The sequence below is a fragment of the Gopherus flavomarginatus genome, chromosome 3, assembly GCF_025201925.1.
Source record: "Gopherus flavomarginatus isolate rGopFla2 chromosome 3, rGopFla2.mat.asm, whole genome shotgun sequence".
In the NCBI taxonomy this organism is placed as follows: domain Eukaryota; kingdom Metazoa; phylum Chordata; order Testudines; family Testudinidae; genus Gopherus; species Gopherus flavomarginatus.
In genome coordinates this window covers 259,983,728-259,998,658 of record NC_066619.1, presented here as the reverse complement: position 1 = coordinate 259,998,658, position 14,931 = coordinate 259,983,728, and the positions used below count along the sequence as shown (strand labels likewise).

The 14,931-nt window shown below is 39.1% G+C and overlaps 1 protein-coding gene across 2 annotated transcripts in view; it reads right to left on the bottom strand.

Moving 5' to 3' along the window:
• Positions 1-14,485, bottom strand: part of STK32B (serine/threonine kinase 32B) — a 275,254-nt gene extending 260,769 nt beyond the window's left edge. Inside the window, exon 1 of one of the 2 annotated variants that reach the window (XM_050947849.1) lies at positions 14,238-14,485. In XM_050947849.1, coding sequence (XP_050803806.1) covers positions 14,238-14,313 — 76 coding nt within the window. In that variant the 5' untranslated portion in view covers positions 14,314-14,485. The remainder of the gene's footprint in view (positions 1-14,237) is intronic. The other variant, XM_050947850.1, reaches the window with a different exon arrangement.
• Positions 14,486-14,931: the final 446 nt, after the last annotated feature.

Below are 14,931 nucleotides of genomic sequence, written 5' to 3'. Positions count from 1 at the left end.
TTTAAGGAATACAAGGCTGTTATGAAAAAGCTAAATGAATTCTTTGCATCAGTCTTCACTACAGCAGATGTGAGGGCCAAAATCATGACACTGTTACTTGTTTTTTGTTTCAGTCCTTCAGGCAAAACTGCTCTTAAAATCAATGGAAGTTTTGGATGAGTGTGAATAGTCAATCATCTTCAGTATTTTGCCCTAATTTTGAAGAGCTAGAATGAGAACGGTGAGAAAGTAGAAATAAATAAAAACAACTGAAAATATGAATATATCCAACATAAGAAAAGAGCTACAAGGGGTGGATTTGAGTCAGATAACCAAACTACTGTGCAGATTTGATAGGAAATAATAAGAATAAGCATATTAATATAGAGATAATAGGGAAAGTATCACAAATATATAAAGGTACAGTATATTTTAAGAACATGGGTTTAATAAAAGAAAATACTTAAGAGGCTTATTATATTTGACAGAACAAATAAAGCTCAAACATTAGTACTGGAGAGCTGCCTCTGTCTCCAGTAAATGTTTTATAATTATACTGCAGATGGCAAGATTTAAGAAGAAAATGCCTGGGTATTAATTAGAAATAAATGAAAGTAAATTCTTCATAATCTGCTAAATAAGTATATCAAAAAATAGGGTACGATATTCATAAAAGCATTGTGAGAGTTTTGTATTTAGAATAAAGCAGTGTGGGAGAGAGAATAGAAGATGTAGACAGAGTGGAACAGATTTTGATTGTAGATAGAATGGATCTTCCATTATAGTTACAGAAGAAACTGAGCATATGTGAGAAAATGATAAAAACTGATATATAAAATAAAGAGTGAAGTAAAATTGGACTGCCCAGGACTATTTCTTTGGAATACACTGAAAATAAAGGTGCTAGAAAGAGTTTCTGAAAGATCAAAGAATTCCAGATTGGGAAGGGCAGCAGATACAATATTCTGTATAACTGAACTAGTGGTATAAAAAAACAGGGGCATCAAATTGTTTATCAATATTTCCTACAGATCTAGAAGCAGTTGCTTTGGCAAAACACAAGCCTGTCCAAGAGTTTTACAGATTCTGGGCTACTCATTTGTACTGGTTGATTTATGTATGGAGATATTTATATTGATGTCTTTTGCCAATACCCCTGCTGCCTTATGTCATTAAAATTCAATTACTAACCAGACTACAGCAAACTGCCTGTTAGTTACCAGGCCTTATCCCTGACATTCCCTAATACCAAAATCAAGCCACAGATAAGCCAGACAAGTCTTACAACATCCACTGAAGGCTTCCAAACATAGGCTCTGATGGATTAAACAGATTCAAGATATACAGGTTCTAGCACTGAGAATACTGTTGCCAGCAGCGAAAAGTCTGAGCTGCAGAATCAACAGGGAAAGACAACTCAGCCAGTTTTACAGATCAAACCCAACACTGTGAACTGCACTTGGAAATAAATTGGAAGCCAGTGCAATCTCTGGAACACAAACATAATGCTAGAACTGTAGGACTAGCAGGAACCTTGAGAGGTCATCTACCCCAGTGTCAAGGTATTATTCCCACTTTGAACTTTAGCGTCCAGAAAGTGGGGACCTGCATGTACCCTTCTAAGCTTAATTCCTAGCTTAGATCTGATAGCACTGCCACCAACCAGAAATTCCAGTGTCTGGTACACTCCCTGTCCCCCAAAACCTTCCCTGGGGGACCCAAGACCCAAACCCCTTGTGTCTTAAAACAGAGAGAAATAAACCATTCCCTCTCCTTCCCCCTCCCAGACTTTCCCCTCCCTGGGTTACCCTGGGAGATACACTGATCCAAACTCCTTGGATCTTAAAAGAGAGAGAAATTAACCTTCCCCCCACCAATCCCCTGGTGAGTTCAGACCCAATCCCCTTGGGTCTTAAACAAGGAAAAAAATCAATCAGGTTCTTAAAAAAGAAAGCTTTTAATTAAATAAAGAAAAAGTAAAAATTATCTCTGTAAAACCAGGATGGAAAATCTTTACAGGGTCTTCAGCTTATATAGACTAGAGAGACTCCCTCCCCCCTAGCCTAAGATACAAGTTACAGCAAACTGAGGTAAAATATCATTCCAGCAAAATACACATTTGCAAGTTAAGAAAACAAACATAAGACTAATTCGCCTTTCTAGCTAGTACTTACTATTTCGAATATGAGATACTGTTTTAGAAAGATTGGAGAAAGATCTGGTTGCACATCTGGTCCCCCTTAGCCCCAAGAGCGAACAAAGAACAAAACAAACAGCACAAACAAAGACTTCCCTCCACCAAGATTTGAAAGTATCTTGTCTCCCGATTGATCCTCTGGTCAGGTGTCAGCCAGGTTCACTGAGCTTCTTAACCCTTTACAGGTAAAAGAGACATTAACCCTTAACTATCTGTTTATGACACCCAGTATCCTGCACTCGAGGCATCATTAAATATTAACTGGACCATCCCTGACAACTGTTTGTCTAACCGCTCTTAAAAATCCCCAATGATGGAGATCCCACAACCTCCCTAGGCAATTTATTCCAGTGCTTAACCACCCTGAGAGTTAGGAAGTTTTTCCTAATGTCCAACCTAAACCACCTATGCTGCAGTTTAAGTCCATTGTTTCTTGACCTATCCTCAGAGGTTAAAGAGAACATTTTTTCTCCCTCTTCTTTGTAACAGTTTTCAAGAACATAAAAAGTTATCATGTCCCCTTTCAGTCTTCTCTTCTCCAGACTAAACAAACCTAATTTTTTCTCATAGATGTTTTCTAGACCTTTAAACATTTTTGTTGCTGTTCTCTGAACTTTTTCCAATTTGTGCACATCTTTCCTGAAATGTGACACCCAGAACTGAACACAATACTCCAACTGAGGACTAATCAGCGTGGAGCAGAGCTGAAGAATGACTTCTTGTGTCTTGCTTACAATACTCCTGCTAATACATTCTAGAATGAGATATGCTTTTTTTGCAACAGTGTTACACTGCTGACTCATATTTAGCTTGTGATCCACTATTACCTCCAGACCTCCTTCTACAGTACTCCTTTGTAGGCAGTCATTTCCCATTCCCATTTCCCAAGAAACTGACTGTTTCTTCCTAAGTGGAGTACTTTGCATTTGTCCTTATTGAATTGCATCCTATTTACTTCAGACCATTTCTCCAGTTTGTCCAGAGCATGTTGAATTTTAATCCTATCCTCGAAAGCACTTGTAACCCCTCCCAGCTTGGTATCATCCACAGACTTTACAAGTGTACTCTTTTTGCTATTATCTAAATCATTGATGAAGATATTGAACAGAACCAGACCCAGAACTGATCTCTGCCGGACACCCTTCCAACTTGACTGTGAACCACTGATAATTACTCTCTGGGAATGGTTTTCCAACCAGTTATGCACCCACCTTATAGTAACTCCATCTAAGCTGTATTTCCCTAGTTAGATTATGAGAAGGTCCATGTGAGACAGTAACAAAAGCCTTACTAAAGTCAAGATATACCACATCTACCGCTTCCCCACTCCATATACAAGGCTTGTTAGCTTGTCAAAGAAAGCTATCAGGTTTGACATGATGTTCCTGGCTGTTACTTATCGCCCTATCATCTTCTAGGTGTTTGCAAATTGACTGCTTAATTATTTGCTCCATTATCTTTCCAGGTATTGAACTTAAGATGACTGGTCTATAATTCCCCAAGTTGTCCTTCTTCCCCATTTTAAAGATTAGCACTATATTTGCCCTTTTCTAGTCCTCTGGAATCTCTCCCATCTTCCATGACTTTTTGAAGATAATCACTGATGGCTCAGATACCTCCTCAGTCAGCTCCTTGTGCACAAGGATGTATTTAGGATGTATTTCATCACAGTCTGGTCACTTGAAGACCTCTCACATGTATAAGTAATTTTTAACCTGTTCTTTCCCTATTTTAGCCTCTGATCCTACCTCATTTTCACTGGCATTCATTAAGTTACATGTCCAACTGCTACTAAACTTCTTGTTGAAAACAAACAAAAAGTCATTTAATACTTCTGCCATTTCCACATTTTCTGTTATTCTATTTATCCCCTCATTGAGTAATGGGCCTGACCAGGCCTTGGTCTTCCTCTTGCTTCTAACATATTTATAGAATGTTTTCTTGTTCGCTTTTATGTCTCTAGCTAGTTTAATCTTGTTTTGTGCCTTTCTAATTTTGTCCCTACTTACTTGTGTCATTTGTTTGTATTCATCCTTCGTAATTTGACCTACTTTCAATTTTTTTGCAGCACTCTTGACTTTCAGATCATTGAAGATCTCCTGGCTAAGCTATGGTGGTCTCTTGCCATAATTCCTAGCTTTCCAACGTAGTGGGATAGTTTGCTCTTGTGCACTTAATAATATCTCTGAAAAACTGCCAGTTCTCCTGAACTGTTTTCCCCCTTAGACTTGCTTCCCATGGAATCTTACTTACCAACTTCCTTAGTTCGCTGAAGTCTGCCTTCTTGAAATCCATTGTCTTTATTGTGCTGGTTTTCCTCCTAGCTAATGCCAGCATATGGCTGTGTGCTGCATGGCTAGAAAGGGTTAAACATCCTGCAAAATAAATAGCCCTCAAAAGACATGTGGGGAGATAATGTTTGTGTTTTTGTGTATTTACATATGTATGAGTAGGGTCCACAATGTAATCAACAGTCCCTGTCTATGCTGTATTCTGATAGTTCAGAGATCAAAAGAACATCCAAGTGGGTAACTAAATTGTAAACATGGGATTCATCTCTCTTTGAAATGTACTGTGAATGGTGGAGGAACAAACAAATTGCCTTATGTTAATTCTATAGCTAAGTACTGGTGATGGACCTCCTTCAAAGTCATCCTAATTACCTTCTGTTCCCAGAGGAACTCCCAACTTTTCAAAGAGGACATGAAATTGTATAAAAGAGCTTTGGATCCTGATTCTGTCGTCTCAGATCTGCTTACGCTTTATCGGGGAAATTTCAGTTGTAAGAGTGAGGTCCCAGTTATGCTGGTATGCCCTGAATATGAGATTTGGACATTGGACTATAACCTATGAACTATTTCTGAAATAACTCTTTGCAACTACAAAGCTCACCATCTCCGCTATGAATCTGAACCTCAATGAATTGAATGTATGTCTGTATGTATATTGACCTTTTAACCATACTCCCTCCCTTTTGTTTTTTAATAAATTTTAGTTTCATTAATAAGAATTATCTGTAACCTGAGAGGTAAGGTGTCTGATCCTTTGGGATTGGTAGAACCTTTTCTTTTATATCATGAAATAAGATTTTCAGAAATCATCATATTTGACTTAGGAACCTGGATGGAGGCCTGAGGCTGGATCACTTTAAGGGAACTGTGTTGTTTGGACTTCTGAGTAACCAGTGAGGTGATAAAGAAGTTGTTTTATGCTGATTTGGTAAATCTAAGTATTGGAATATCCACCAGCTTTATGGGGATCGTCTGCCCCATCTCTTGCAGTTCACCCTAATTGAGTGACCATAGCTGGCCCCCACTAGGACCTCAGTCACAGACCGTAATCCATAATTGCCATTGTGCTGCATGACTTGGTCCTGTTTTTGATTAAGAACTGTTGGTATCTTCAGCAACACTGTGCAAAACACAGCCCTATTTACAAACCGAGAGAGTTACAGTTGGGACAAACATGAAGAGACCTATAAAAAGATGCTACTTGGTCCCACCAGCCTTATGATCTTTGTACATTATGTTGAGGTAGAGAGGACAGTGCTCGGCTAGTGGCTGAGCTTCACAGAAGACGCATGTCTTTCAGAGTGATGTGATTGAAGGCCAGTGTTCAGAATGGGAGAACTAGGATTGGGGGCAGTTTCAAGCATAGATAGCACAGAAAAAGGTATGGAGATGACAGTGGTAGTGGGAAACACACCGCTGCATGAGGCTGATACCGTGAGCAGACATGGTAGGACACAATAAAATCATATCCAAGATATGCAAAGAAGTAGCCAAAAGACAAGGATGGGACGTTTGCACTGGCTCCAGGGGGCAGGTATTCTGAGAAGAGTGTTACAGAGCCTGACTAGGGCAGGAAGATAAATTTAGCATCCGTTTTCTGGACAGACTGGAGGGGTTCAGAATGAGGGAATTAAAACCAGAGGAGGTTTCCCTAGTCAGAGTAGAAGCTGACAAGAGTGCTGAACAAATCTTTTGGCACTCGAGACAGAAAAGGATGGGTACATTTTGGGCAAAACAAATGGAAGTAAGTTAACATTTCCTAACAGTTGCCACATTATGCTATCTGAGAGATGCAAGAGTATATCTCTATGCTGAGAGCATTTCACCTTTGTGTGGAAGCTATTGGCAAGCGTTGACTGTCTAATGGTGACCAATGTATAACAGCAGTTTTTCCTGGCTTGATGAAGTCCTGCAAATAGGCTATGGTTTACAACTTTTTGTTTTTGCCAGATGTCTGCAAAGCAAGAGTACGAAAGGAAAAAGTTGGCAGTACTAAAACAAAAAAACCAAAACAAACCCCCACAACATCACCTCTTGCTTACTGCTCAAGGAGCTAACGCCATGATTATCTTCCTGGCCAAAATTTCTGATTTCTGAAGCTAAAATTTTGGGAATTTTAGGCACTGACAACAATTTTATTGAGCAAGAGATTAACCTGGACTAGAACCGTATCACTGCATGTGCTGACATGTCAGAGGGGAAAGGAAAGGAAACTATTAGCCATGGGCAAACCCAAGTGCAGTGTTAGTTTTGCAATATCAAAAACCAAAACCAGCTGAAAATCAACCTAAAACTCAACTTTGTTCCATGATATACAGTGTTGGGCTTCTCCTCTCACCTGCACCTATTGCACAGCATTATATTGTGTGTGAAGTAGTTTCCTCGTGCTGAGTGAATACTTAGACACGTGAAGTTGATATTGTCCTTGAAAGTGGTTAGTATACTGGAGACTAAATTCCACTGACAAAGATGGCTTTATCCTTCTTTACAGGAAGGGGAGGATGAAATCAGTACACATTAGCCTGTTCTGCTTACAAAGCAAATAATCTGCAATTATGATGTCTGCAAAACTCTAATTGGAGTCAATGGGGTTTCTACCTAAAAAAGCAGTGTCAGACTATAGCCCCAAGATTTATTTAAGGAAATATGTTCATTACCAAGATAAGGGTCTTTCTGAGGGATAATAGTTTTTAAACTACTTTCTCCTGTCACAAGGGAACTGATATATATCAGTGTGTCCTAGTGACTAGAGGACTGGACTGGGATTCAGGAGACCTGGATTCTATTTTTGGCTCTACTATCAGCCTGCTGGATGACATTAGACAAGTTACTTCACCTCTGTGGCTCAGTTTTCCCTGTCTGTGAAGTGGGGATGATGCTTACCTCCTTTGAGATCTGCTGAGGAGAAGTCTATGTAAGAGCTGGGTATTATTATATGCACACAGTTTAGGGGGGCGGGGGAAAGCTCCAGAACTGCAAAGGTTTATATCTGTGCCTAGCTGTGCACTGTGTGTGGTCCAACTGAAGTCAGTGAGACTGCTTACAGTGCACAAAGTTAAGCCTGTGCACAAGTCTTCTCAGGACTGGGACCTAGCTTGGTATCTTTGGGTTAGGTTATAGTATCTGCCAGTTCACCACTTTCCCCCTTCCTATTAACATTACCTCAGTCTTCTTGTAGTTAAGTTTGAAGTCTTTCATTCAGGATCCAATTTCCACCTTTTGTCTCTTGTCCTACACTTCAAATGTAAGCTTCATTTTTTGTTCTGTTTTTGTACAGCCCCTACCATAATAGGATTCTGGTCCTCAACTGGGGCTGCTAAGCACTATGGTAACACAAATAATAAATAATAAAGAAACTGCTGCTAAGGATTGATACATAAGTAGAAAAGATAATTGTATAAATCAACATAGCCAAAAGTGAAAAAATGTTAATGGCTTCTTAATTTTATATTTAGCGTCTTCAGTAGCTTGATATTGAGCTCAGGTGGTAAAGCTTTAAAAAAAAACCCTACATTTTATTTTTTAAAATAATACAAAGAAAAATGACTTTGGAGCAATTGTATAGGTCAAAGTGGGATTTTTTTTCTCCCTACCCAAAGACAAATGCTAGTAGGGAGTCAGAATACTCTTCTTTCTAAAGAAGAAAATAAAGTGGATTGTAATCACCAAGGTTTAAATTACATAGACAAAATATAATTCAGAGCTCAGGGTGATCCCCATTCTGAAATCATTACTTTCATCAGGAGCTACTATAATTTATCTTGTTCACACTGTATTTATTAACGCTCATAATTCATTTTATTGACTCATTTTACTGTAACTGTTCTTTTAAAGTTATGGACTAACATGAAAAGGTCTCTCTGAAACACAGATTTTTGGCCCCAAATTGGAACAGCTTCTTTGCAGCTGTTATGTGGCTCTTTCAAACATTATCAATTATAGTCATGTGGCAACAGGCTGATAGCAGCTATCTGATCATTGACAAGGAGTTAGACACTACATATCCTGTTTTGCATTATATTCATTGCGATCTTTACCCATTGCTCCAAATTGGCTCCAAGTATAACCTCACATGTCAGTTTTGCCTGTTCACTTTTATACACCTCCAGCTTCTGCTGTATTTTAGCCATTATTTACCACTCTTAACCCCCTTTAATCCATGTTAATCCAGGCATTTTAATTCATTAATATCTTTTCATATACTTTATGTATTCATCACAAGCTGTCAGTCTGGTGAACTCGTCACTTAATTGTCAGATTCTCTGCATTCTACTGGCAACTTCAACATCTTCCTTTAAAATGAGGGTCTTCAAAGAAGCTTTTCCAAGGATGACATACAAGTCACAATACTTAAAAATAGCATTTAAAATTTGGATGAATAGATTGTGCATTCCTTTCTTACACACACACACACACACACACACACACACGCACACATATATATCTTGTTTCAAGTGCTTTGGTCCATTATGAGATTTCTATAGTAATAATACAGAAATGGCAGAGGTATTCAATAAATATTTCAGTTTTGTTTTTGGGAAAGAAACAGATGGTGTAGTTAGATCATATGATAACACTCTTTCCATTTCACTAGTATCGCAGGATGATGTTAAAGAGCAACTACAAAAGTTAGACATTTTTAAATCGGTAGGGCCAGATAACTTACACCCAAGAGTTTTAAAAGAGCTGGCTGATTTTCAATTAGTACTGGAACACTGGGAAAGTTCCAGGAGACTGAAAGAAAGCTAACATTGTGTCTCTATTTCAAAATGGTAAATCAGATAACCAGATAATTATAGGCCTGTCAATCTGACATTAAACGTGGGAAAGATAAGGGAGCAGCTGATAAGGGACTTTGATTAATAAAAAATTAAGGGAAGGCAAAGCAATTTATGCCAATCAACTTGGGTTTATGAAAAACAGGTCCTGTCAAGCTAACTTGATACCCTCTTTTGATGAGACTGGAAGTTTGGTTGAGAAAATTAACAATGTTGATGTAATATATATAGATTTCTGTAAGGTGTTTAACTGGGTACCTCATGACATTTAAATTTAAAACTAGACTAAATAAACATGGCACATATGACATAGATTTAAAGCTGGATAACTGATAGGTCTCAAAATGTAATTGTAAACAGGGAATTGTCATAGAGTGGGTGTGTTTCTAGGATTGGTTCTTGGCCCTATGCTATTTAACATTATTATCAATGACCTGGAAGAAAAAAGATAAAATCATCATGAATAAAGACTGGAGGTGACACAAAAATTGGAGGTGTGGTAAATAATGACGAGGACAGGTCAGTGATACAGAGCGATCTGGAATGCTTAGTAAAGTGAGTGCAAGCAAGCAGTGTGTTTTAATATGGCTAAAGGTAAATATATACATGTACATACAAAAATGTAGGCCATTCTTACAGGATGAGAGACTCTACCTCAGAAGCAGTGACTCTGAAAAAGATTTGGGGGTCATGATGGATAATCATCTGAACATGAGCTCCCAGTGCAAAATAGCTAATATAATCCTTGGATGCATATCAGGAGAATCCTGAGTAAGAGTAGTGGGGTTATATTACCTCTGTATTTGGCACTGTTGTGACCACTGCTCAAATACTGTGTCCAGTTATAGGTGTCCACAACTCAAAAAAGATGTTGATAAATTGGAGAGAGTTCAGAGAAGGACCATGGGAATTATTAAAGACATAGAAAACCTAACCCAGTGGTTCCCAAACTTGGTTTGCGCTTGTTCAGGGTAAGCCCCTGGAGGGCCACGAGATGCTTTATTTACCTGAGTGTCCGCAGGTATGGCCGCTTGCAGCTCCCAGTGGCCGCAGTTCACCGTTCCCAGCCAATGGGAGCCGCAGGAAGCGGTATGGGCCGGGCCTAGGGATGACCAGATAGCAAATGTGAAAAATCTGGATGGGGGGTGAGGGGTAATAGAAGCCCATATAAAAAAAAGCCCCCAATATCGGGACTGTCCCTATAAAATTGGGACATCTGGTCACCGTAGCCAGGCCACCTCTTTCTGCAGCTCCCATTGGCCGGAAACTGTGAACTACAGCCACTGGGAGCTGCGAGCATCCGTACCTGTGGATGCTCAGGTAAACAAAGCATCTCGTGGCCTGCCGGGGCTTACCCTGAACAAGCTGTGAACCAAGTTTGGGAACCACTGATCTAACCTTATAATGATTCAGCTTCTTCAGTCTCTCTATTTAGCTTAACGAATAGTTTAAGGGGTTAACTAGATTTCAACCTATAAGTACCTACCTGGGGAACAAATATTTAATAATGGGCTCTTCAGTCTAGCAGAGAAAAGTATAACACAGTCCCCAATGGCTGGAAGTTGAAGCTAGGCAAATTCAGACTGCAAATAAGGGGCACATTTTTAACAGAGAATGTAATTACCCACTGGGATAATTTATAGGGAGTTGTGGTAGATTCTATCTCACTGGCAATTTGTAAATCAAGATTGGATTTTTTTTAAAGATACGTTCTAAGAATTATTTTGGGGAAGTTTTATGGCCTGTAGTACAAATGGGTCAGACTTTATGATTACAATGGTCCCTTCTGGTCTTGGAATCTATAAATGTATAAGATTATGATACGTGAAAGGAATGCAGCAGTAAGCCTATGGTCTTTGTTTTCAGCATGATTGGAGGCATTGCCATTGACTCAGGCCTTGATTTAAGGAAAGTCATTGGTACTTCAGAAGGTGCTTAAGTGCTGTACTAAATCAAGAACTCACTGTATAGCCCTTTGCTAAGTCATTAATGTCACCATGCTTCATTTCTATTACACCAAATTACAATTATATTGTGCAACAATATACAGTAATATTGACCAGCCTTACAGGGATTTTGTAAATCTAAGTGTTTTTAAGGAGCTTTGAACACCTCAAATTAAAGTTGCTATATAAAACAAGTTTACTATCGATGTACTGTCTCTTATTGTAAAAACATACATGTGGTTTATTTGAACAATTTAGCAAAAAAATTTCTAAAACTCACTTCACAGTGATGTTGGAAGGCTAAGCCATTACTATCCCAAACATAGACATAGGCAGAGATTATTTTGAAGGCGTAAACTCTATTGTTGGATTAGACCTGGGAATGGAGCCTCATAATCAAGCTCAATTCTCCTTTGAGGGAAAGGGGGATTGGTGACTGAATTGCCCAGGCTTTACCAGGCACTAGTGTGGTGCCTGTTGTCTCCATGCAGTTTCACAGTGACCCATTGAGAAGGCTTTAGATGTAAGGGATCCATTAAGTTACAGTTGTTTAGATTAACAAAGTTATGCTATAAGACAATTTAATGCCTAGGTTTTCATACAACATCCATCACTATGATGTGTGAGTGCCATATGACATATGCATTTCTTCATTTTGCCCACCACATGGAGAAACCAGCAACACTGTGTCCAATACATTGAATCATTTTCTTCCAATTAGACCCTCAAATATGCACATACAACTCCCATTCATTTTTATTAAACTGGTACTGATAAGAATAGTTATTACCAGGCAATATTAGCTCATTTCTACCAATGAAGCTACTCAGTTGCTACTATATTTTTCTCCTGTTCATATTGCATCAACAGACAATTCAGTGACATACTTGGGTCTGGTGACACTATGAAGTACAAAGTGTTTTGGATTAAACCCTGAAGGTGCAATTGCAAAGACCAAGGGGTTTTCTGCTCCTAAATCACTTAGGCACTTTGGAAAATCCCACCCTAAATGCTTATAACTCAGCCAATGTCATTGTATACTGCCATTATATAAATAACAGAAACATTGCTTCTAATAAAATAAGCGAGCATTTCAATACCAATGAACTCTTCTGAACTGGAAGTCTGTTGTAAACATACTACTTTAAAAGCAAACATGAAGCTGATGTTAGAAGCTTCCAGAATTAATAAAAACAAATAATAAATAATAATTTGATAGACATCTTAGTAAAATACATCTACATTATATGAAATATGATTATTTTAGCATAATTACTAATAACTGCACAATGGAAATGGTTTTCTGAAGGAAAAGGACAAAGTGGCACGAAGTTTTCTTCATATGAATTCACAACTGAAAAGTGTTTATTTGCACTGATGACTGGGGCTTCATTGCAAAAAGTGATGCTATCTGGAGTTACCTTGAGACAAGCTAACTCCAGATAGCCCTCCTGATGTAAAATCCTAGTGAAGACAAAGCACAGGTAGTTTTTACTTTGATGTAGCTAGCTGAGGTCAACCTTGTGTCTTCCGCCTGGACTCTGTCTCGTCTAGCTACATGGACTTAAAAACTACTGTGCCTTGGGTCGACTAGGATTTTACATTAAGAGAACTATCTTGATGTACGCTACCTTTTTTGCAGTGAAGGCATAGCCTGAGTGACCCTTGGTGAATTACTCAATTTTGCTCCGATGCAGACCAATCAACAATATCAGTCCACAAAACATAGTCACCTACTAAATAAGTTGTAATGTATTTTCTAAACATAATGAGGTCTTATTATTATGCTCTCTCATCTCAATAGTCTGCTATTAAATCTTTGCTGAGAAGTAGGGAGCAACAACTTTTGTGTCTGAAATGAGAATAAATGAGGATCTGCTTTTTAAAATACTTTAAATTTTACCTAAGTCCTTTATACTGACAGAACAATAAAAACGTCTTAAGTGTCTTCAGAAGATCATATTACTGGAGAGTTTTTAAAGATGTATTACAGACACATTACAAATATTTGGAAACTAAGATAGTGCAATGTAATCTGTTGTACCATAACATCCCTTGCATAAAATCTATATCCTTTAATGAATTTAGAACTATTGGGAAATGAATATGTTCAAAATTCAGTGTGAACTCTCCCTATATACAAAAATATATAGCACATATACACATAACATCAAAAGCATTACCAGTGATGACATACTTCTATTCTTTAAAATTACAACATAAATTCTCTCTACTTCAGAAAACTACAGTGGTTGAATTCAAGCAGTTGCAAAATTTTAATTAAATATTGTTTTGTTTTTGAGAGAAATATACATAAATATAATATATAAGTATTAAAGAACCATCATACTTAATAAAAGCTCTCTACTAGTTCAAAGCACTTCTTTAACTATAGAATACAGAGTGCGCTGTAGTATTGTCCGTGAAAGCGGGACATCTCCAAGTAACCTAGCAGACTCAAAGTTTCAAAAAGTAGGGGGGGAATGTATAATGTTGGTGGGACCATGCATAACTATTTAAAATATGTAATAACATGCTAATGCAAAAAGTCAGTTGGACAGGAAAATAGAAAGAAAGTCCCCTCCAATTCAAGTCTGAACTCATAAGAACATAAACTCCATTCACAAACATGTGCAACTACATGTGGTGTGAAACCTGCTGGACAGTGTGAAACTGAGCAATTAGCTACATTAAGAGTGAACAATGAGTGCTCCATAAAAATAGGATAGACCCGATTTTTGTTAACTGAGTCCATTTATTTATTTTAACCCAAGGACAATAAACCCCTAAGTGACCCAAACAAATCTTGAACTGGAGATTATTAAAAAGGAAGGGAGTGGTGCCAAGCCCCTGAACCACTAAGGCTGATTGTGTTGCTTCGAACCTAAGGATTTAATTAAAATATTTGACACGTGAAATAGGGAGGAAAACACAACCTATGAGGCGAGAGGAGGAAGTATCAATAGAAGGGCAGATTGGTGAGAAGGGGGGTGGGCAAATCTGAGGCTGGGGCAGCACACGGGAGAACGGACAGCTCCTTACTTACCATCTTCATTCTCATCAAACACGGGAGTTTTGTGGGAGTGGTTGCCACCCATATTATTCCACAGCTTCTTCCACATCCCCAGCCACAGTCTCCACAGGGCGAACGGCCAGCATCCCAAGGGGGAAAGGGGCGAACTCCAGACAAAGAAACCAGCCCAACTAGCGGGGTGGGGGGCGGTTGATCGCACTTCCCAGCAGCGTCCAGGGCTCGAGCCCTCCCTGCCTCTCGATGGCTCTGGGACTAGGCGGGAGTCCTAGCATCCCCTTCCACGCTCTCACGCCTTCAACCTCCCCTCCACGCCCAGGACTCGCTTCCGATCGCCGCTCCGAGGCGGGCTGCGGCTGCTCGGGGAATCCTCGCGGGGGTTAGAAATCATCCTGCGAAATGAAAGTGATCCATCTGCCTCTGACGGGAACTGCTGCTGCTACTTACTAACTTGATCCATATTTCATAGCAGACAGTCAGGGGAGGGAGAGAGGGGGCGTAGGTCCTGCTGATGGTTGCCTTTGGTAAAAGGTAAAAGCTGGATCTGCCTGGAGCCTGCTGAGTTTGGTACCGAAGATCCCAAATTCCGCATCCTAAAGTGAGGACATTATAGCCACTCCTACTGTTCCGGGACCCCCAACACAGCCCAGCACATCAGGGCTACAAAAACCAGGCTCCAGCACCAAGATCCTGCTAGTTCCAACCAACT